The sequence below is a fragment of the Rattus norvegicus genome, chromosome 3, assembly GCF_036323735.1.
Source record: "Rattus norvegicus strain BN/NHsdMcwi chromosome 3, GRCr8, whole genome shotgun sequence".
Classification (NCBI taxonomy): domain Eukaryota; kingdom Metazoa; phylum Chordata; class Mammalia; order Rodentia; family Muridae; genus Rattus; species Rattus norvegicus.
In genome coordinates, this window is record NC_086021.1 from 110,868,363 (window position 1) to 110,891,583 (window position 23,221).

General features: G+C 42.1%; 1 protein-coding gene, 1 long non-coding RNA gene and 1 other non-coding gene across 5 annotated transcripts in view; 2 read left to right on the plus strand and 1 right to left on the minus strand.

The window, feature by feature from the left end:
* Positions 1-1,139: 1,139 nt before the first annotated feature.
* Positions 1,140-4,315, minus strand: LOC108350426 (uncharacterized). The gene is made up of 3 exons (XR_001837188.3): positions 3,802-4,315; positions 2,868-2,992; positions 1,140-1,490 (listed from the first exon to the last, which is right to left on the minus strand). It is a non-coding gene; the product is annotated as an uncharacterized LOC108350426 (long non-coding RNA).
* Positions 3,823-23,221, plus strand: part of Fbxo3 (F-box protein 3) — a 32,295-nt gene continuing 12,896 nt past the window's right edge. For 2 of the 3 annotated variants that reach the window (XM_006234657.5, XM_006234656.5), the window contains exons 1-6: positions 3,823-3,983; positions 6,373-6,462; positions 9,181-9,344; positions 17,241-17,355; positions 20,344-20,548; positions 21,602-21,647. In XM_006234657.5, coding sequence (XP_006234719.1) covers positions 3,880-3,983; positions 6,373-6,462; positions 9,181-9,344; positions 17,241-17,355; positions 20,344-20,548; positions 21,602-21,647 — 724 coding nt within the window. In that variant the 5' untranslated portion in view covers positions 3,823-3,879. The remainder of the gene's footprint in view (positions 3,984-6,372; positions 6,463-9,180; positions 9,345-17,240; positions 17,356-20,343; positions 20,549-21,601; positions 21,648-23,221) is intronic. The other variant, NM_001109606.1, reaches the window with a different exon arrangement.
* On the plus strand, positions 14,927-15,065 carry LOC120102093 (small Cajal body-specific RNA 21). The gene has a single exon (XR_005503115.1). It is a non-coding gene; the product is annotated as a small Cajal body-specific RNA 21 (non-coding RNA).

Consider the following 23,221-nt stretch of genomic DNA (forward strand, 5'->3'; position numbering starts at 1 on the left):
TCCAGTAGACAAAAGAATAAAATGAGTTGGATGCTGCCACTATATTATTGTAAACCCTTACAATGTCTGTGAAACATGCACTTTCTCTACAGCCAATGAGTAGGCAAAGTCAGCAAACGAGGAATCACAAAGGAGAACCAAGTCATCCGGGAAACAGAATTAGGGAAGGAGGCAGATAATTCGTATGCCTAGAAGTTTAGACAAAGAATGAATTCTTCCTTAATATCTGTTTTGTGTAATATTTTTATCCCAATGTACAAATACATGTGGGGGATTAGAAATAATTCATTTTTAACTGCACTCCCTGGCTGTTTTTTTTTTCTTCCTAGTTCAGTGTAGTTTTTATTTTTTGGTATGTATGGGGACTTGCATGTGCATCTTAAATCTGGCAATCCTCCATTGCAGGCTTCTGAGCATCTGTTGTGAGTCACCTGCTGTGATATCCAAGCCCAGAGATCACAGCAGCAAGTTTAGGGTCTGCAATCAGAAGATGAAGCCCTGTGTTCTCTCCACCAGCTACTGGTGGCCCCTCTTCACAGCGTTCGGGTTCCACAAGTTCCCTTTTCCCATCTGTTTTCAGTACTGCAGGGTAGTAGCTGTTTCTGTGGTGCCCGGTTGTAATCCCCAAACACACAAACACAACATTGTAATCCTCAGGGATGAAATTTGGAAAGATACGAATCCACAAAGTCTAGAATTCTCAAAATTACATTTTCTAAAGATTAAAATTCTGAAAGCTGAAATCCCGAGAGCCAAAGCTTCCAAAGTGTAATTCCCATTAAAATAAACCACTCTGTAAGAGGAATGCTAGGCAGTTGCACTGTGTCAGGTGGAACAAATGCCCGAAAACCTAGTAAAGAATTAGCCTGGATGTCGGTGAGGAAATTTAACAGGTGCTTTAACAAGGAAACATAGGCCCTCTGATCTATCTGAGTCAGAGGCTGGGAACTAAAGACCTGGGAAAGGCACCAACAGGAGATATTTTCAACAGAAAACACAGCCAAACCCTCGCAGATGGAGAATAAATGTCCCCCACCCCAGCACATCCTATTGGCTGAATTCACGCAGGCCAAATAAGAGGGGAGACCAATGAAGGAGCTCAGAGATCAGCCTTCTGAGCTGCTGAGAAAGGCAGAGACTACTTTTTACATTTTAATGGAGAGTATTGACAATAAAGTAAAACCTAGCCCGTCTGAGTTTACACAAGTGTTACTGATGACACAGCTGTAGCTTAACCACTCTTGTGACACAGGCCATCTAGCTGTTTAGGTCTCAGTAGAGCACAGTAAGATTCCAGACACAGGAGCGATTCAGTGTTGGCAGGCTTTGGGATTACAAGTCTTTCCTGGACATATTCTTGATCCACCATATTGGAAACAGTCAATACAGGATCCTTAAAATGTATTCAGCTGGCAAGGCTACTCATCACCCAAGCCAGGTACCTGGCCAAGAAGGTTATAGCCTTGGATTCCAAGAAAACAAGAGGGTGGCTGCAGACAAAAAAACCAAACAAGCCATTTGTTCAGCGAATTCAGAAATACTTACGCCTCTGCCTAAGGGAGGACGGGACAACCAACTTCCAGGACTCAGTTTGAGTAGCTGCTCCGACCCTGCCTATAATCCTCCATGTCCTTTCCATGTTTCTCAGCCGTGGAGTGTCTGTGTTCCACAGCAGCGGCTGAATCGATGCCACAGTTTGCACGACCCACCCAGCTGGCTGCTTTTTGAGCATCATTGTCAGCTCTGCAATCTCCATCCACCCCTGTACTTTCCTCCTCCTCCTTGCTTTCCACCGTAAAGCATAAACACAGTCCAAGGTTTTCCTGGGCTCTGCTGAGGAGGACCTCTTCTGTCCTATTCATCAGGCAGCCTTTCAGCCCAGGTTGTTCTGGTGATGGCATCCTAATTGTGATCCTCCCTACTCTTCATTTCCTGCCCCCTCCCCAAGTACATGTGCTACCTCATTACAATCAGGAAGTGTCCAAACCCCTCAGCACCGAGACAAGGCTGCAGGTGGTACACAACCTTCAGTTCATAGCCCAGTGGCACCCAGCTAATGGCACTGTTTGGTGGAAATCCAAACTGGGGGCTAGGGACAATAAACAGAGTATGGCACACCTGACGCCACTGCCCTACTTCATACTCTCTCCCACATCAACCCTAGCTCCCAGCTTTCTTCTTCCACTAAGAAGGGCCCCTAGGGTGGGGAAAGGAAGAAACAATAAATACCAGAAAGTGTTCGTGGCTCCTAAAAGACGGTGTTTTGTACACAGAGAGAGGACACCTGTAGGTTATCATTTTAGAAGCTTCTAAACCCTCTAGAGCTTGCCCTCAGTCATTGCCTGCTCCACCTCCAAGACCTTGTAGGCCTTTTAACAGAGGGGAAATTAATCATTTAAAAATAAACAAAAGCATGCATTTAGAGGTACATTCCCTCCCCCCTTTGGCCTCAAGCGTCAGTGTGGAACTGTGTGATCTTGTGTTCATTTAAAACTTTAGCATTTTGTTCGGAGTTCTAGCTAGCTTTACCTGTCAACTTGACATAGCCTAGAATGCTCTCTAGGACTACCTGGGTTTGTCTCTTCCCCAACCAGATGTTATGGGGTGACCCTTCCACATTTCAAAGAGCTGAGCCAGTACTGTGTTCCTGTCAGTACTACCCAGGCTTCAGGGCCAAGATGCATGTCCATGGTAAGATAGGAGCTGTGAATTCATGCCTGAGGGGCTTATTGGATCAGTCAAGTGAATAAGTGACTGGCTTGTGGAGTCTTTTGGATTCCCACACCTCTCAGGACACGGCCCCTGTGGAACCAACAGAAGAGAAGTTACTCCTTGGTCACTGCCCATCATACCTGCTCTACACTCACCTTAATAGCGTCTTTACGAAGCTGATGAATTGCACCTTCCCGTCCTACAGGGGTCTTACTCCGTTCAGTCCCCATGCCTGTGGCACTAAATCAGAGGGGCAGGCTATATCCTGTCCTCCTCTGTCCTGATGTTAGAAATAAATTTGAGGTTGAAAAGGAAAAGACCACCACGCCAACTATTGTGTCTAGATAATACAAACTTATGCTTATCAAGAGGGGTGTGCTCAGAAGGTTAAAAATGAATCAAATTTCTTGTCCTAAACACAAGTGTTATAGTACTTAATGGAAAATAATCACATTTGATTATTTCTTGCACTAAGAAGTTGGAAGAAACTTTCTCGGGGATGAGTAGGTTTAGAAGCCTGGTGACAAGGGCTTGGGCAATTAATATTTGTTGGGTATCTTAGACAAGGAATTTACCCAGAGGTCATTTTTTTTGTTGTTGTTGTTTTAGGATGGTTTTGCTTTGTGGGCTGTGGAAGAATTATAACCTCCCTATCATTTCAAAGTTGGAGTGCCTTCCCCTGTGTCTCTTTCCCATCATTCCTTCCTTACTAAGTGGACAAGGCTCAGAGCAGCAATCTAAAGTGCAGGTGGGAGTGAGAATGGTGAGGGGAGTCTGAGGCTGACAATAGAGATCGTGGATTGGACATGAAGCAATGGGTTTGGGACCCAAAGGCCAGGTAGGGTTGGTTAGTGTGAAATTTAGGGAGAGGCTTTGAGGATGCGAGATATAAAATATGTGGAAGAAGAGTTAGAAGATTCGGAAACAGACTGGCAGGGGTCTGGCTAAGCTTAGGAGAAGAGATTTGAAGGGAAATGCGGATCAGCTGATGACCAGAGACAGCGCAAGACAGCAGCGCTCCCGCAGGGCAGGCCTCGGGGTGGGCGGGGCATCCCGGGGGCGGGGCCGGGTGACAGTTACATAACTAACCTGTGCAAGCAGCCGCGGAGCGGTTCGGGCGGCGGGGGCGGGGCCGGGGTGGTGCCAGGCTGCAGCGGGCTGGGCAAGATGGCTGCCGTAGAGGCCGAGACAGGGTTGCTGACCCTGGAGTCGCTACCCACCGACCCTCTGCTCCTCATCTTATCCTTCGTGGACTACAGGGACCTAATCAAGTAATGGGGCGGTGCTCTCGGCAGGGGTGGGAACGTGGAAGGAGGCAGAGAGAGAGGCCGGGGTCGCTGACTGGACCAGGGCTCCCTCCGCAGCAGGGTGACTGCAGGGCGGCCGTTATCCCGCAGAACACCCCGGAGGGCTGAAGGAGACTCGGAGGTGGGATCTGGGCATCCAGGCCTTACTCCTGCCCAGGTCTAGACCCCCGGGAACTTAACGCCCTCTTCCTCAAGCCTCAGCTAGGCCGATTGCGGAAGAGAGGTGGCTTTCTGGTGCTGCACCCCGCGGACCCTCGCTGGCCCTTTGGGGCCTGGTCTAGCGCTGTGGAAAGGCCACTGTCTCGGCCCACGCGCATCCCTGTCGGGCCTAGGTCCAGGATGACCAGAGCCCTCATGGACAGGTAGAACGCGCGCGAGGAGGCCTTCAACCTTCTGACTCTCTGATGCCATCGTGATCGCGGGCAGCGTGCACTTTGATTTGTGTCTGCGACTTTTTTGGCTGTCAGCTTTCCTTTTTTTATGGTGGGTGGTTGGATTTTGTGTTTTGTCACCGACTTCCGGTGAGGCCTTTACAGGTGACTGCAGTCACCTCAGGGTTTCCCAGATGACAAACGTTTACTCCAAAAATAAACACTAGGAATTCGAGAATTCTTCCAGTAGTCAGGACTGTTTTAAGATGGAGGGACAAATGTCCCTGCTGTGCTCCCCTCTCTTGTCACCCTCACCCTGTGTCAGAATTGTTTACATTCTTGACAGCATGGCCTGGGTTTCTTGTTCTCCGCTGTATATTTGTAGAGGATGCAAAATGGCCCTCTCATGTGGGGAAGACATATTTTTGTTTTTTGATTGATTACTGGATCTTGGGAATTTGATGATTGTGTCCTCTGTTTTAGGGGCCTTTAAGAGGTGCAGATTTCTTGGAGTTACAGGTAGCTGTTGGTTGGGCTAGCTAAGTGGTCGCAGAGGTATTTTCTGGGTTTTCTGTTGTGGCCTCTACTCATACCTGTTAAAACACACTCCCCCTCGCCCCCATTCAGCCTGTACTAACACAGAGAAAGTTTTTCTGTGGGAAAGGCTGGCCAGCTCAAATGTATTTCATCTGAAATATTTTATTGCTATAACTTCTTATTTAGACAGCCTTCTTTCTTTGATTGCTTGCTGCCAGAGTTATCTTCTAAAGACCAATTTAGCTGTCATTCTTCTTAAAAGCCTGTGATAGCTGTGTTTACACACTGGACCTTGAACTTCTGCAGTATTTAAGGCTCTTATCCGTTAGCTTATTATCTAAGGCCTGTCAGGCTGTCTCCTCCACTATCACATTTACACAGTTCATCAGATGGCACACCACACGCTTGCACATGGCTGTGTAGGCTCTGATCCTTGCCCAGAATACTTCGCTCTCCCACTATCTTCTTCAACTACAGAGTTTGTAGTAACTGTGTGCTGCTAGAGTGTAAGGATTGTTTATTTTTTTATTCATTTGTTCAGGTTTGTTTTATTTTTTTTTTTTTGAGTGCCTGCCATGTGCCAGTTAAATGTGGGATTACAATAGTGAATTAGAGAGTCATGGTCTTTTTTATGTAGCTTGACTACTATAGACAAGATGGAAAGTCAAACAAGTGTGTAATTACAAGAGGGGCCAAATATTGGGAAGGTGTATGTATATTTCGCTAGGAAGGAATGTGGAAAGCAAGGTGACCAACTCACTGTTGAAGACATGACGTGTGGCAGAGTGCAGTTCTGTCCTGGTGAAGGGAACACTGTTGAGAGGCTGATGGGTCTGTTAACAATAGTGTGGCCTGTTCAACTAGAAAAACTAGAAAGCTGGTTTTGCTTAAGGTGGTAATGACTAATAGGCAGCTGCATGGAGTGTGGCTGGTGAGATCATGTAGCCTCTTGTAAGAACAGACTTGGAGTTCAAAGCTTTAGGTAATAATGAGAATTTTAAGCTGAGGTGACATGACCCCTCAGTCAATGTCTGTGGAAGTGAGTGGAGTTGAATCCTATTTTGTCTACAGACTCATCCAGCATACTGCAGTTTCTTTCTTGCCCATTATAGTCTGTCCAACTTCGCCAAGTATCCAGCCTGTCGCCAAGCTCTAACGGGTTTAGTGCATATTTGCTCAACTGTGTTGGGTTGAACTGTATCAGTCTATTGGGAGTTTAATTTGACTCTGAGATAGTATATTGCTTTCTCCTTATTACCCACAGGGTAATTATACTAACCTACACATTAGGTAGATTTTAAAAGATACTGCATTGCAGTTTTATGGGTAGTAAGTAGAAATAAGAGGGACAAAAGGAATTTAAATTTAACATTTAACAATTACTATTTTAATCTTTGATTTTTATTTTTCCCCCTTTTATACTAACTGAATCTGGTTACTGCCAGTTGTTGCTATGTTAGTCGAAGACTTAGCCAGCTATCAACTCATGATCCACTGTGGAGAAGACATTGCAAAAAATACTGGCTGATAACTGAGTAAGTATTCTGTGAACATTCCTTCCTTTGTGGACAGGGTGTAGTTTTTTAAGAGTAAATTTTTCATTGTTGGAGACCGGAACAGTGCAGGCTGGCCTTGACCCTGGGGCAGTCCTTCTGTTTCAGCCTCTTCTTGCTGGGATTGCAAGTGTGAACTACTACACTTGGAACTAGAGCAGTGATTCTCAACTTTCCTCATACATCCACCCTTTAATGCAGTTCCTCATGTTGTGAACCCCAACCATAAAGTTATTTTTATTGTTACGTCATAACTGTAATTTTGCTACTGTTATGAATCATAAGGTAAATTTCTGATATGCAGGATGGTCTTAGGTAACCCCTGTGAAAGGGTCATTCAACCCTCAGAGGGTTCATGACCCATAGATTGAGAACTGCTGCCTACAGCAATTTTTAATTGATATACAATACTTGCTCATGTTTATGGAATAAAGTATAATTCAGTGGACATATACAGTTTATAATAAGAAGGCTAATTTGCATTTTTATCTCCTTTTTGCATTTCATTGTATTTGGAGCTTTTTGAAACCTTGCTTTTAGTTCCTTATGACATGCTATAAAACATACAGTAAATGTTAGTGAAGTGTAGCCATTGCATACTGATGCTTCCCCTTCGTTAACTCTGTTTCCAGTGACGCTCTGAGCCCCTTGTCCTTCCCCCTTTCCAGCTTCTAATGCAGAATATGTAGTCTTGAATCCTGACCTTGGCCTACTATAATGCTAATATGTACTAGTTTTCCTTTCCAACCCTAGTTTCTGTTTCTGAATCCAGTCTAAGTTACCACATTGCCAGAATAAAAACATAGATGACAGCAAGATTTAGGAGATGTAGAAAGAAAGGCAAGAGTACCTAATGTGCTTCTTCAGTTATGGGAAGCCAGGGGCAATTTTTTAAAGCGGAAGGTCCTAGTTTTCCCAAGGGAAAACTTAATAACAGCTGTCAAGAATTGGGAGGCGGAAAAAGGAAGAAAGGGAGTTTGAGGTGTTGATAAGTACTCAATCTTTCGCTTTGGGGCATCACCTGCTGTATATAAAATTTGTAAATCAAGGACCAGAGGTATAAGAGTATAGAAATATAGAAACAGTTTCCATGAGTAACCTGTAAAATCACAGCCCTGTTTTTACAGTGCTGGGGACTGTACTCAGGACCTCACATGCTAGGCAAGCACTCCCCAGTTGACCTACACCCCGCCTTGTTGATAAAGCTGCATGTATTTATAGTAAGACTATATATTAGTGAAACAGTGCTTTATTCCTCCTTAAGCCCCCTCCTCGAAAACAAACACAATGTATACCTGGAATCCGGTGTGGTGATACACACCTAGTCTACACTGGAGGACAGTGGTCCTAGATCCTGAGTTTGAGCTAACCTGAGTTATGTACACTGTTTGAAAAGAAGCAAAATACTCTGCATTGATTTATCCTTTCCTTTGTATCGTATCTAAACCTTTGGTTCTACATGGTAGCGCCCATCCTGAAGCCCAGCCAGCATTAGGAGTCCTCCTGCGGCTCAGGCTTTCCCTGCGTTCACATGATCACTAGCCTTCCCTCCCGGCTAGTCTCCACAGCCTTCACCTGGTCACCGAAGCTCGCTTCAGGTTATTGCCCCTCATGAGGGCTGCTTCAGAGCTTTCCTATGTCTTCTGTAATGTTCCTAGTGTTCCCCCTTAAATCTGCCCCTCCAACCCCCAAACACAGCCTTCTCAACTCTCCCCGTTCAGTTTCCTCTTAAGCCCTTCAGTTCTCTAAGCCCACTTGACAGAACTTTCAAGTACCTTCTAAGGTTGCTTGTCCTCCATTAAGTTTACATTTTATTTTCTAAAGGCTCATGATTAGACTACTTTTTGAATGGGAAAATAGTGTGCATTTTTTAATGTCCTCAGTGTCCAAGTGAACACTCAAGAAATGTTTGTATAATTCAGGCAATGGAAGACGTTAGATCATGTATTTGTTTGGTTATTTCTCTTGGGCTGATCAGTGGAGATGTGCTAGAGCAATATTATGCCATTAGGTTCTAAATATCCTCAAAACTGGGACACTTCATGTGCCTGCCTTTTGTGTAGTTATAATTGAAGCCATTCAGTAGCTCACACCTGTGACCTCAGCACTTAGGAGGTAAAGGGAGGGGGAAATATAGTTCATGCCAGCCAGAGCTACCTAAGTTTGTTTTCAGCTGATACATATTTAGGAGTAAGTTAAAATTTGTACTGATAAGTATATCATATATTTTGTTAAGAACTGGAAAACTTGAAAAAATTAAGCAGAAAGTAAGAAAATAAATGACCAATCACCCTACCATGACAGTAGTAACTATTAAATCTTGTTGACGTATCACTTCTTGCTATCTCGTTCTCTTTGTAGCAAAAAAGTAAGTTAAAATAGAAGGGCAGAGTTACCACAAACTCCCAGTAAAAGTATGTTGGTAAATATCAAAAATACATGCTAAGCCAGGTCTGTGGTACACATTTTTAATTCTACCGCTTGACAGCTAGAAGCACGAGGATCAGAAGTTCAAGGCCATCCTTTCCTACATCGTAGTTAAGGCCAACTTGTGCTCCATACGACCCTAACTCAAAAGACAAAGGAAAAGAAAAAAGATATGTTAATATCATTTCAAAAGATTTTTTTTTTTTTGGTGGCCCGTACAGGGAGCGAACCTCAAAAGATTTTTTAATTTTTTTTTTTTTTTTTTTAATTTAGGGAAGAGAAAGCCCGGAAGAATCAGTGCTGGAAATCTCTCTTCATAGCTACTTACTCAGATGTAGGAAGATACATCAACCATTATGCTGCTATTAAAAAGGCCTGGGATGACCTCAAGAAGTACTTGGAGCCTAGGTGTCCTCGGATGGTTTTATCTCTGAAAGGTACTGGGAACACAGGGTCCCCTATCTACATTTTAGTTAGTAAAGAAAGAGAAGTTCAAATAACTTCGGATCCTCTGTGTACCTGACTAATTCAACATCTAGGTCACCATTACACTTCACTAGCCAACGAAGTACAATGCTGGTACTGTTAAGATCTTGCTCTCCTTTGATTGGTCCAAGAACCCATGTGGTTATTAGAATAAAAAACTGAACTACTTTATCATATTTATTTTATATAAAAACAATGCTGATTGCTTGAGAATAACCACTATGATTTATTTTTATTCTTTGCAATGATGAGGATTGAGCCCAGGGCCTCATGCATTTTAGGCAAGTATTCAACAATGGAACTATACCCCCAGTCCTAAAAATGATTATTGTTGTTATTAATATTGTTGTTGTTATGTGTGTATTTTTGTGGTATTCATGTGTGTATATATATTCACATGAATGTATTCACATCCCTGTGTGGAAGTTAGAGGATATCACATGTCTTTCTGGATTTTCCTCCACTTTATTAATGAGGTTGGGCTTTTTCCTGAGTTGGCTGGTTGAGCTGTTTCAGTTGCCAGTTTCCCCCAGGTATCCCTCCCTGTCTCTACTTCACACAAGCTGGATTACAGGTAGGTCGCTTCACATGCTCAGCTCTTATGTGGTTTCTGGGGAGCCAAACTCCAGTCATCATGCTTATGTGACAAGTGCTTTATCCACTGAGTCATCTCTCCAGCCCAAGATTATTCTTTAATTGAAAACCGGTATCAACACCTTTTCTTGCTGGTGTCTATCAAATGTTAGGAAAGCACTGGCTCTTTAAGCATGTAAGAATAGCAGCAGCATGAGAAAACCTTTTTGTTTGGTATTTACAAAGTAGTAAAACAGATTTGAACTGAGGTCGATTTGACCCCAGGATCCATGCTCTGGTATATTATCTAATTATGGCTGGAAATATTAACAAGTTATTTCCATGTGGTTTGATAATACCCACAAAGATACACTTATTACTGCTCATGTGCTTTCCACCTGAAGTTTTCCAGATTTGCTCACTAGGTGGAGCCGTGCACATGCTGGCTTTGGGAGCTGGAGCCTGGGATCTGTTCTCCCTGACTCTCATTAGAGCCTGTCTTTCTGAAATAGTGTTCCCTTTCCCTTCAGCTTCCTACTGTAATGTCTCATGAAAATGTCACTTTCAGACAAACCACGATGCATCTATTAGAAGGCAGAATACATGGTTTTAGTGGATGGAATAGGATGGAACCCCGGGAGTCCCCCGTTAATACCCCCATAGCTTATCCTCCAAGAGGAAATGAGTGATGACAGTCACCTAGCACAGGGCAGCTGCTTCAAGAGGACAGACATCATCTGAAGACAAGCCTGCAGTGGTGATAAGTGTGTGTGTGTGTGTGTGTGTGTGTGTGTGTGAGAGAGACAGAGACAGAGACAGAGACAGAGACAGAGAGTGTGTTTGCATCTGTTTGACCTTGTTCTCCAAAACAATGAGCTAATGCCACCCACCTGAGAGAAGTGCAGAAGGAGGGAAATGTCATGTGTATATTTATTTATAAAGTGCCTTACTGCTTTCAATAAATACTCACCTACTCTCTTCTCCTTTCACCTACTCAGAAAGGAAGCTATGACAATTTATCAGAAGCCAAGACTAGAGTTTAGTTCTGTTGCTTACTAGTCCTCAAACAGGCCACCTAAATTCTCTTTGTATCTTTTCTTCAATGTGAAGTGAAGGTACTAGTAATTAGTCAGGGTTTGGTAAATTAATTGCTAAGAGGGTAAATCCTTTTCATTGGAACTCAGCCACCCCCATTTGTTTCTGTATTGTCTGAGGCTGTTTTCCAGAAATAACAGCCTAACAGCAGGGTTAAACACAAGTCTCTGTCACAGAAACCATAGGTCAGTCCTACGATCTTAAAATATTTACTGTTTTTTCCTTTAAAGAACTCCCACCTCACTTCTAAACCAATATACAAGGAAATATGATTTGAAAACATACAACTAACAGCCTCAGGATGTTTCACAAACACCATCCCGTCTTCGCCTATCTGCTGCTAAGTTTCCTTTTTAACCTGACACCTATATAACCTTAAAGCTGAGTGAGGACGGTGGCTCCTGAGGTCAGCAGCCACGTGCTTAACTTAGTGTGGAATTCATAAGCCTGAAATTCCTAGTATCCCCAGCACTGTAAATATTCCCAGTTAACCTTAATCCAAAACTCCTGGCAAGCCCTGAGAACTGGCACCTAGGAGTGGAGCGAAGTGGCCGAGGAATCTGACAGCTAGATACAGAACAGACACAGGAGCTAGGAATACCAAAGGACAAAAGAAAAAGGAGCTACAAGTCTGTCCAAAAGAACAACCATACCGCACTCTCACACTCCAAATGCCCTAATATGGAGTGACAGTTTAAAGAGACCGCAGATATTCAAAACATAATGGGCTCAGCCCTCTCCCTGCAATCACAACTGAAGAAAAGATTATTCTGCCAAAGTGAGGCCCTCTAGTCAATTCCTGACTTCACCGTTTACTTTTTGATGGTGCACTTGGTCTTGAATGCCCTACGGGTAGTACTATCCCTACAAAAAAGACAGTTATTATCTTCCTTACAGGATTTTTGGAAACTAAATCAGTGGTATGAAACACTTGGTTTCATGTCTACCTTTGTACTTAGTAGCAGTTATTATAAACTGTTAGCTATTTTACTTATCACCACTGCAGGCTTGTCTTCAGATGATGTCTGTCCTCTTGAAGCAGCTGCCCTGTGCTAGGTGACTGTCATCACTCATTTCCTCTTGGAGGATAAGCTATGGGGGTATTAACGGGGGACTCCCGGGGTTCCATCCTATTCCATCCACTAAAACCATGTATTCTGCCTTCTAATAGATGCATCGTGGTTTGTCTGAAAGTGACATTTTCATGAGACATTACAATGGGAAGCTGAAGGGAAAGGGAACACTATTTCAGAAAGACAGGCTCTAATGAGAGTCAGGGAGAACAGATCCCAGCTCCAGCTCCCAAAGCCTCTTCAAGGCTTGAGGCTTTCTGGTTTGGTAAATTGTTTGTCCAGGAAATTGCCTACTACGTCTATGTTTTCAAATCTGTGTTTCACATCTTTTCATGCTTAGGAAATATACAGTGGTACAACCTTTTCCATTTCTGAGTTCATTATGTGTTACCTCCACTCTTGCGGGGTGGGGTCCGATCACATCTTTTCAGTAGAGAACTGGCTTTTGGTCAGTCTTTTTTACTGTATGTTTGTTTTTAATTTTATTAATTTCTTGATTTTTAATTTACTATGATTCCTGCTGACTTAGGCCATAGATTTTTTTTTCTACCTTTTTTTTTTTAAATTAGACTTTAGGGGTATAAATTTCTTTCTAATCAGATTAGTTTGTCTTAAATGCTTTTAAAATTAATTTTATGTATATATCATATACATTTCATGTATGCATACATGTAGAAGCCAGAGGCAATGTTGGGTGTCTTCCTTAACTGCTTTCCATCTCTTCTGGCTTCCCAGGCACTACACATATATGCAGGCAAGACACTTAGACTCATAGCAATAAAAATATTTTTTTCCTTTTTTTTTTTTTTTTTTTTTTTTCGGAGCTGGGGACCGAACCCAGGGCCTTGCGCTTGCTAGGCAAGCACTCTACCACTGAGCTAAATCCCCAACCCCAGAATATTTTTTTCTTTAAAAGTTATGTTATTTCTTCTCAGCCAGAACTGGAAATGACCCAACTGTTCCAATATTTTTGGAGATTGGGTCTTTCAGTGGACCTGAAGCCCACAGATTGGGCTAGACTGGTGGCTGGCAAACCTCAAGCCTTTCCCTGTCTGCCTCCCGAGTATTAGATTATAGGTGTTATCAGCACATCCCACTTTTTACCTGCGCACTAGGGTTCTTAGGGTCTCATGCTTATGCAGGAAGCCCTTTACCAACTGAGCCGTCTCTTCAGATGATATATTTTAAAATTACATTTTATTTAGAGTGTGTATTTAGATTTAGAGATCCATCGTATGTTCCATGACACTTGTTCAGAGGCCAGCTTTCAGGAATCAGTTCTCTCCTTCCACCTGTGGGTCCCAGGGTTGGTAGTAAGCACTGTTATCCTCTGGGCCACCTCACCTGATTTTTGTTGTTTTATTTTGTTTGTTTGCTTGCTTGCTTCTTTGTTTTGGTTTTTGACACAGGGTTTCTCTATATAGCCCTGGCTATCCTGGAACTGGCTCTAGACCAGTCTGACCTTGAACTCACAGAGATCTACCTGCCTCTGTGTCCCAAGTGCTGGGACTAAAGGTGTGCACTGCTGCCACCACTCGCTTCCCATTATTTGTTTATTTTTTAAAAAGACTTAAGGGCTGGGTAGATGGTTCAGCAGTTAAGATCAAGGGCTGCTCTTCTAGAGGCTCTGAGTTCAATTCCCAGCACCCACATGGTGACTTACAACTATCTTCAATGGGATAGGATGTCCTCTTCTGGTGTGTCTGAAGACAGTGACAGTGTACTCATATAAATAAAATAAATCTTAAGAAAAAAAGGTCTAAAAATATATTTTATGTGTGTGGGCATTTTATCTACATGTGCATCTGTGCAACATATTCTGTGCCTGTTGTCCTTGGAGACCACAAAAGGGCATCGGATTCCTTGGAAAAGAAGTTAGAGATGGCTATGTGGACTCTGGGAATTGAACCCAGGTCCTCTGCGAGAGGAGCCAATGCTAGTGACCACTGAGCCATCTCTCTAGCCTTTTTTTTGTGTCTCTATTAGTTACCGAGAAACTTGGTGAAATTTCCTACTGGGCAGGGTTCTTAAGTCGCTCACCAAGATTCTCAGCCTTTGGTATGCATTCACGTACAATTATTTCTCCTTAAATGTTGGCAGAGATATAACAAATCATTTTGATTTCTGTTATTTAATGTATTATAATTACTTGAAATAAAAATTATAGTTAAGTTCCCAAATGAATTGAACCTGAACTTGTTAATTAAAAAGAAAAGTATCTTGAATGGCCCTAACTTAACCAAGTAAATTCTTAAAAGGCCCTGGACCTTTCAGAAGGTGGAGAGATCCATCGTGTGCTTTTTCTTTTTTTTTTTTTAAAAATTTATTTGTTTGTTTTATATATATGAACACACTGTAGCTGTCTTCAGACACACCAGAAGAGGGCATCTGATCCCATTACAGATGGTTGTGAGCCACCACGTGGTTGCTGGGAATTGAACTCAGGACCTCTGGAAGAGCAGTCAGTGCTCTCAACCGCTGAGCCATCTCTCCAGCCCCATCGTGTGCTTTTTCACTGACTGAATAAGCAAACAGGCTGATGTGTTGAGGAGAAGGCTACAGAGTAGGGAGTGTCAAGGGCTTCTAGGCACTCAGGGCCTCACTGAAAAAACTGCAGTTGCTGAATTTTGCAAATACTCAAGTGAGCTTGTAAGAGGCTCTGAAGCAACAGATAGGTAAGATGAGCTATCAGCCTAGTTGACACCATGGTTCCAACATCGTCATCTAAACACAGAGAGGGTCCAGTTGTACTAGAACTTCCGACCTGTAGAAACAAGTAACAAGTAAGTTGCTGGCTTGGTTTCCTGGGGAGTGGGCTCAGTGTACTCCACCCCTTCTCAGCTAAGCCTAGAGTATAGGGGCCAGGTATGCACTGTTGTGGGAGAGGTGCTTCAGCAGGAGCCTTGCCTGGGCTGTCCTAGCCTCACAATTACTTGCAAAATGGGCAAAAAATCAGTATGTTTTAAGCTGCATGCAGCAGTGGAAAATAACGCACTGCTTGTAAATCCGTTCTTTTGCTGTCTTATCTCTGACATTAAAGAATATATATGTTTGGGACTGTATGTAGTTGGTACTTCACTGTTTAGCCTGCTGTCTCTCTTCAGTGTAATTTTATGAGGGAAAGATGTCTGTGTGTGCTGTGATAATTAAGCCTTTCACTATTTAAACCTTTCACTATTGTCTTTATGAGAGTTCTCTATTAGTTTTAATAAAGCTGTTTGACTTAAACTCTATCTCATGGGATCCAAGTGGAGCTGTCCTAGTTTTTCTCTCTGTGTCTACATTAAGATGGATATCTTGGGTAGAATTCTTTTTTACGTCTTTGGTGCTAAAATTGAAACTAAGGCCTAACACATTCTGAGCTCTCCCTCTGCACCACATCCTTTAGGCCTTGTTCTTTACCTGGCCTGTCTCTCACTGGATAACTTGGCTTATTGATATTTAACTTATTCCCTAATATATTGAACTTGGCCGTGCCATTTAAATATGGTCACTCTCTATTTTTATGTTTTTAATCTATGTTTAATTCCTTTTCTTTCCCTTCATATTTCTCTTTTAGTGTTCATAATGTAGATTTAAAAATATGCATCTTTTTGACTTATTGAAGTCTAATGGAATTTAGTATGTTACCACTTTCTAGACAGTGAAGAAGCTTTAGTTCTGATCACGTCCCTCCCCATTTTATGGAAGGGTATTTGGGCTCCAGCTCAGGTCTCTATGCAGGTTAGCCCATCACTGAGCCCATCAGACCTCCTAGTGTTAAGTTTTTGTGACTTTAATTTTTAGCATATATCCTGCCCCGGAAACCCGTGGCTAGGATCACAGGCGCTCGTCACCATGCCTGCGCCTTGCCTGCTCTTAGTCAGCTCCTTTTTTTATTATTGAGGCTTAGATCTTTTGAGTGACTGCAAAGCACTGCTTAGGTCTCAGGGTAATAGTTTTTTCTTCTAGAGGTTTCCTTGCTTCCCCTTCAAGTCCTCAATGGGTTGTTCCCCTTAATCTTGCTTAGGGTTGGTGACCTTGGAAAGCCTGGACTTCTAGTTTGTGAGGACTGGCTGTTTCCAGTTCACTTTCCCCATAGGCTTTCTGTAACCTGGCCAAAACCATGTGTGTGTTTGTTTGAACAAGTGCTTTTCTCTTTGAGGACTCTGAATCCTACTTTTTTGATTCATCCGCCCTATCTATTATTACCTAAAGCTAAACTCAACTTCTTGCTTTAGAATTGGCAGTTGCCTAAAAACAAGGTGATTCCAAATGCCTACATTAGCTCTTGTGTTTTGTTTGATTGTTTTGTTTTTGTTTTTCCTTTTTCGAGTTCACTCCTAGCAGTGTGCCACCACGTCTGGCTAGTTTGTGGGGTGTGTTAGTGGTGGTGGTGGTGGCTGGTTGTTTTACATTTTTTCTTTATGTCTTCATTAGTCTTTCTGCCATAATCATTGAGTAGTGAGAGGTTTGGCCCAAGGACCTGAGGAGCAGTTGTTTGGAAGAGCATCACTTCTCTTGATATTTGTAGGTTTTTCTGTTTGTGACAGCTAGAATGCAGGCCGTGTTTCAAGTGTGCAATCGAGACAGCTTAGTGGCTTCTCACAGCATGGACCTATATCTATCTGATACCTCCATTTCCCTTAAAGGATCACATTGAAACTCTAGAGTGGGGGCTGGGGATTTAGCTCAGTGGTAGAGCACTTACCTAGGAAGCGCAAGGCCCTGGGTTCGGTCCCCAGCTCTGAAAAAAAGAACCAAAAAAATAAAAAAGAAACTCTAGAGTGACATCACTGAGAGAACTTTCAGAGCTGTTTTCAAACAAAGTACGCATGTATTAGATTTGGAAAAGCGAGACAGGAGATTTTTGTTATAATGTAATAAATTAATTGTTCATCTCATTGGTGCCTCTTTCCAGTTCTTTGTGCCAGTATTTTCCATGTTGAGAGGGAACTAACCAACTTGTTTAGTGTTTAAAATTAATTTCCAATTCATGGCCTGGTATTTTGACAGTGTATTTTAAAGAGAATTCACTTGCCATAAGATTGTTTCTTGCTGAGAACTAACCTACTATATTGCAGTCTGGTTGTGCGTGCACACCCCTCCTTTGCTGTGTATTTGCAGAGGGTGCGCGTGAGGAAGACCTGGATGCAGTAGAAGCTCAGATCGGTTGCAAGCTCCCCGATGACTATCGCTGCTCATACCGGATCCACAATGGGCAGAAGTTAGTGGTTCCAGGGTAAGGCGTTTGATGGTTTAGAAATTTTCAGAAGTGGGTATTACTTTCTAGAATGTAAATATATATATATATTTTGGAGCTGGGGACCGAACCCAGGACCTTGCGCTTGCTAGGCAAGTGCTCTACCACTGAACCAAATCCCCAACCCCCATAAATATATTTTATTCATAGTTTGTCTTAGCTATCTTTACTAAACATGTATAAGGAATGTATGTTTATGTGCTACACACAAACACACACACAAGTATATAGAGGAGGAAATTTCTTCTTTTTCCTTATAGCAGTTCATTAGATATTATATTATCTATAAATTAGGTTCAAGTTTACCTAAATAAATGTGTCTTATAAAAGCATTTTTTTCTGCCAGTGCATTTTTATGATTAGATCTGATTGGAGAAGACAGCTGTGGGACACAGGAGGGATGTGTGTGTGTGTGTGTGTGTGTGTGTGTGTGTGTGTGTGTGTGTGTGAGTATATTTGACTAAACTGCTCGATGTGATGTGTTTACCCTATTAGAAACTAGGTAAAATGTTTTAGGAACTTGATGCAAGTTCTGTCTACTGTACAAGCAAAAAGCATGATTTGTTCAGAGCTGTGTACACCAAACTAAGGAAGGTAGAGTTTTGTCATAATCAAGAACATCCTGTAACTGAATGGCCTTTTATAAACTTTGTAAGTTGTATTCATTATAGTCTTTTTGTTTGGGGTTCTTTGTTGTTTTTTGTTTTTTCGTAAAAGATTGTATAGTAACCATCAAATTTATACAGTTTTTAAAGCTATAAACTTTGAATGTGTCTGTTCCTTTTGTACTTTTATGGAATTAAACTATTTCAAAGATACCGTGTTTATAAAATACCAAGAATGCAAAGAGAGCACCACATTGCTGGTGCTGGAACTGCTGTTGCACTGTGTGTGTAGTGGAGCTGGCCCATGCTACTTTGTGGGTTCTTCTTTTTCCTGTCCTTTATCCCCCTGGTTTCTCCCCACTAACACTGGATAGGAGAGAAAGAAGGATAAAGGACAGAGGGAGGGACGGAGGGAGGGGGAGAGAGAGAAAGAGAGAGAGAGAGAGAGAGAGAGAGAGAGAGAGAGAGATTGAGATTGAGATTGATTTAAGAATCTTAATTTCTTTCCCAATCGTTGGTCCCAGTTTCCAGCCCAGCCCCTTTCAGCTGTTTCTCCCAACAGTCTCTTCTCCCAGATTTCCCAACATGAGCAGCTCCAAAACCGTAACAACTGTTCTAGCCTGTCTGCTCAGCTTCTTCTCCTGGCTCAACTGACTCTTAATGTTTTCAGCACCAACTCTTTTCTCACTCTACCACCCCCCCACCCACCACCCCCGCTCCCTGGTTTTTTTATATCCTACCCTGTTTCCAGAAATCCAAGAGGCAACTAACATTGAAGGTCATAGGATCAAGCAGTTCTAACAGCCAAGAATTTTTAAAGGGCCAGTTGACTAGCAACTGGGGATCCTTTAAAGGGCCAGGCGCACAAGAGAAATAACACTATAGTGAAGACTTAGGGGAAGTTGTTAATGATTTCAAATCTGGGTTGAGTGTGTCCTGGGATTCTCCGATGAGATCCTATAGAAAATACAAAGTATAGTACTCAGAATACTAAGTATCAGGGATGGTTCATAAACAGGCAAGTTAAGGGGGCTGAAGAGACGGCTCAGTGGTTAAGAGTGAATGCTGCTCTTGCAGAGGTTCCAGGTTCCCAAAACCCTCACAATGGCCTGAAATTACAACTCCAGGGACTACCAATGCCTCTGGCACCTGTTCTTATTCTCTCTCTCTCTCTCTCTCTCACACACACACACACACACACACACACCACACACACACACACACACACACACACACACACACAGAGGGAGAGAGAGAGAGAGAGAGAGAGAGAGAGAGAGAGAGAGAGAACTTAAAATAATCAAAATAAAAAGTTACTTATCTATCTTACCTATCCATACATCCCAAGACATCAGACTTGGAGAGGACTCTTTACCAGTGACCAGTATTTCTGTTTTCATAAGATAAGCTGAAAGTTGATTCAAGATAAAATGTCAGAAAATGTATCTCTTTTTTCATTAAATTAGCTATTTATATATGTATATGTATTATGAGTATACATAAATAGCAAATCACAGAAGTACTGGCAGTTCAGTATATAGTTAGTAGACATAGTCTTACTGTGCAGTTTACATTGGCCTTGACCTCATTATTCTCCTTTCTCAGTCTTCTGAACAGCTGGGATTTTAGGTATTTGCCATTTGGGGTGTGTGTGGTGTGTGTGTCTGTGTGTGTCTGTGGTGTGTGGTGTGTGTGTGTGTGTGTAAGTGTATGTGTGGTGTGTGTGTGTGGTGTGTGTGGTTGTGTGTGTGTGTGTGTGTGTGTGTGTGTGTGTGTTGTAAAACAGGGTTAGTATAGCCCTAGCTGACCAAGATCCACTATAGCCCTATTTGCACTCATCTTTCTACCTTAATCTTTCTAAGTGTAATCCCACCACACTAAGTTCCTTACAAACAGTGAAATTATATATCTTCTAAGAAGCCTGGTATTTATACTTTTAGACATTTAATTTTAAAATCTAAATCAGAATTTTTCTTATTAACCGAGTGAATTTGATATATAGAAATGTTAGTGGTTTTGATATTCTTGGTTTAGAATTTGTATGCTAACCAGTGCTTAAAAAGTTACCGGTGTGTGACTGGGCATGGTAACACACAATTCTAATGCTGATAATGATAATCTCAGTTCTCTGGAGGCTGAGGCGGGAGGATTACCTCAAATTTAAGGCCAACATATAGCAAGTACCAAGCTGACCAAGACTCCATAGCAAGACCCTGATTTTGTGTGTATGTTCATCTGTTTTAAACAAAAAGAAAAATAAGTTTGTCAGTATGAAATTATTTGTCAGAAAGATGAAACATAGCTCTGTGGCACTGTTGTTTCTGTAGCTCTGCTTCTCATGGTTTTGCGTCTGTATCCTCAGATTGCTGGGAAGCATGGCACTGTCAAATCACTACCGCTCTGAAGATTTATTAGACGTTGACACTGCTGCCGGAGGATTTCAGCAGAGACAGGGACTGAAATACTGTCTCCCTTTAACCTTTTGCATACATACTGGCTTGAGTCAGTACATAGCTGTGGAAGCTGCAGAGGGCCGAAATAAAAACGAAGTGTTCTACCAGTGCCCAGTGAGTAGGAAGTGTATTTGACTATGGCTTTAGTATGTATTCTGATGATAATATAAATGTATGCATTGGCTACTTTCAGGGATATAAAATAGGCTAGAGCATCATATATTTTATTAACCAGAGAACTAATATCTTCACATGGCGATATGGAATACCGAAAGGAAGGTTTGCCAGTAGACAAATGGTACAAGCCATGGCATGCTTAGATGGAAGGTGGTTATTCATTTAAGGCATTTTAAGTATAAGAAAAAACTGAGGAACTTATTGTCGAAGTCCTTGACTGTAATATGTAAAATTAGTTTTTGAACATCCTGAAGTTGCTCAGGTCTCTCAACTCTGAACTCAAAGCCCTTTCTTGTAGGATGACAGGCTGTTCATCTTCTCACTTCTCCTTGCTCAATGTGTTCTCAAAGAATAGTTTTATGACTTGTCTTATTAGAAATAGACTATGTCTTCATCTCATGGAGAGGTGCCTTCAAACATTTTATATAGTAAGCCTTAGGATAAAAATTACAATAGTAGGAACTGACAAGCATTGCTAACATTTCTTCTCAAGAAGAGACAAAAGTACTCTACCTGTCCCCGCAGGGCACAGTGACAAACCGAGTCATGCGCCCACCAAAGTTCACCAATCTGCCATAGGTGAGGGCTACTCAGAGGCATGCAGGTCCCCTCCACCAATTGGCTGCATCTCAAAAGCTTTACCCAGCAGCCTTGAGGACTTCCCCATAGCTGTGTAGGTGGAGACCCTGCCCTGGTCTTCCTCCTCTGTAAATGCCAGGTGGTAGGGAGCAGGTAAGAACCGTGTGCCCTTCTGGGCTCCTGGTGGAGACGGGATGTAAACTGTCCACCAGGAAAGCTGGGATGACCTGTTGAGTGGGGGGCTGCAGCTGAACTCTCCTAGATGGTGGTTGCTTGGCTGAGAAGACAGTTACTCATAACAGCAATATCTGAGTATTGATTAGAACACTCAATTTTGTCTGTTTTGCTTTGTTCCCTGAGATCTAGTAAGGAATAAGAATAAATGTATTTATATCGTTTTTCTCCACATAGGATCAAATGGCTCGGAATCCTGCTGCTATTGACATGTTTATCATAGGTAAGAGAAATATAGAAAAGTCACTTTCCCTTCTTCCTATTGGCTTAGAAAAGAATATGAATTGGGACAACTGTGACTACTTTTAACAGCTGGCCATCTTATGCTTGTGTTTTAATATTCCTGGTTTATGACGTTCAGTGTCTGCTCTCTCGTTGGGGCAGCCCTTGTGCTTTCTTTGTATTTTGTTTAGAAAAAAATCCATATTCTGTACAGACTTAAGTTTTTAATTTTCTTTAGGGAAGTAAGGTGCAGAATTGTTAGGTGTCATAGTTGCACTTTCAGGCAACAGGGCACCCTGAGAGAGAGCAACTTGGGAGGGAAGGCATTTATTTCAGCTTGCCAGTCACAGTCTGTCCCTGAGGGAAGTCAAGACAGAGCTCACACGGGAGGTTGAAGTGGAAACTGTGACTGTCACTTGGGGGAACCCTTGAGTTTGTATGGAAGTGCAGCTCACCTTTTGTTCTTGATCCGGTCTCATCCTGCTGAGATGTGCCTGGTGTGTGCAGGGCCCCAGTTTAAATCCTCAGCACTAAGTAGAGAAGTAGCTCTTTATCTTCTGATTGGAACCTTGAGCAGAGAGTGAGTGTCCGGTTTTTCATACTGTGACGTGGTCGGGTTTGTGACAGATCTCACAGTATCTGAAAAGGTTTCATGTTCGCATGTTGAGGAAGCTTTACATTCAGGCCTGGGTTTGAACTCTGCTCATGCACCTCAGTGATGTCTCTAAGTTAGGCACCGTCAGGACGCCATGCTTGTGCTGGCTGCCTTCAGGGCATCTTGGTAGAGCTTATTTTCAGAGCGGCCATCACAGCCTTAGCCCAGCAGTGTTGATTAATTAATTAATCAACTAAGTTTAATTAAGGGATTTCTGGTCAATAAGGAAATTGCTCTTGGGCTCTGAGTTTCTTTCTCTCATTTTCATTTTTTTTTTTCTGCTTTGAGACAAAACATCATTGCAACAAATACTAAAGTCTGATAATTAAAAACATAATTAGTGGTAAATTGAATATCTGATACTCAGTAAAGACCTGGATTGATTGAATCCAGGTTACAAAGAAATTCCTTGAACAAATTAATTCAATACTATATATGTGCTAGGTATTTAGCTATACAATCAAAAAATGATGTGGTTTAATAGTTATGTTGTATTACTTAGAATTTTTAGCTTGGTTCATCTAAATACTCGTCAGGATTATTTCAGTATACCATGGACAGATAGAAATAAGTAATTGTTTTCTGCTTTGAGTTGGTCGCTGAGCATGGAGGGCCACTGTGCAGCTGAGACTGTAGAGATGAGTGTTTGACCACTTGGTATTAACCTGACGCTGAGAATTTTACAGTGTCGTCTCTGGAGGACCTCTAGGCTGAGCCTGGCTTGTGGCAGTATTTTGAGTATATATCAGGATGTGTTTAAGATGAATCCTGATCATTGCAAATAGGAGCCTGATAATTTGTCTTAATGCTTTTTTCCTAGATGTAACTATTTCCTTTGTTCTATATGAAACTAATAGATAAATATTTTTATCACTGTACCAAAACCAATTAATTTGAGTATAAATCAAACAAAAAACAAC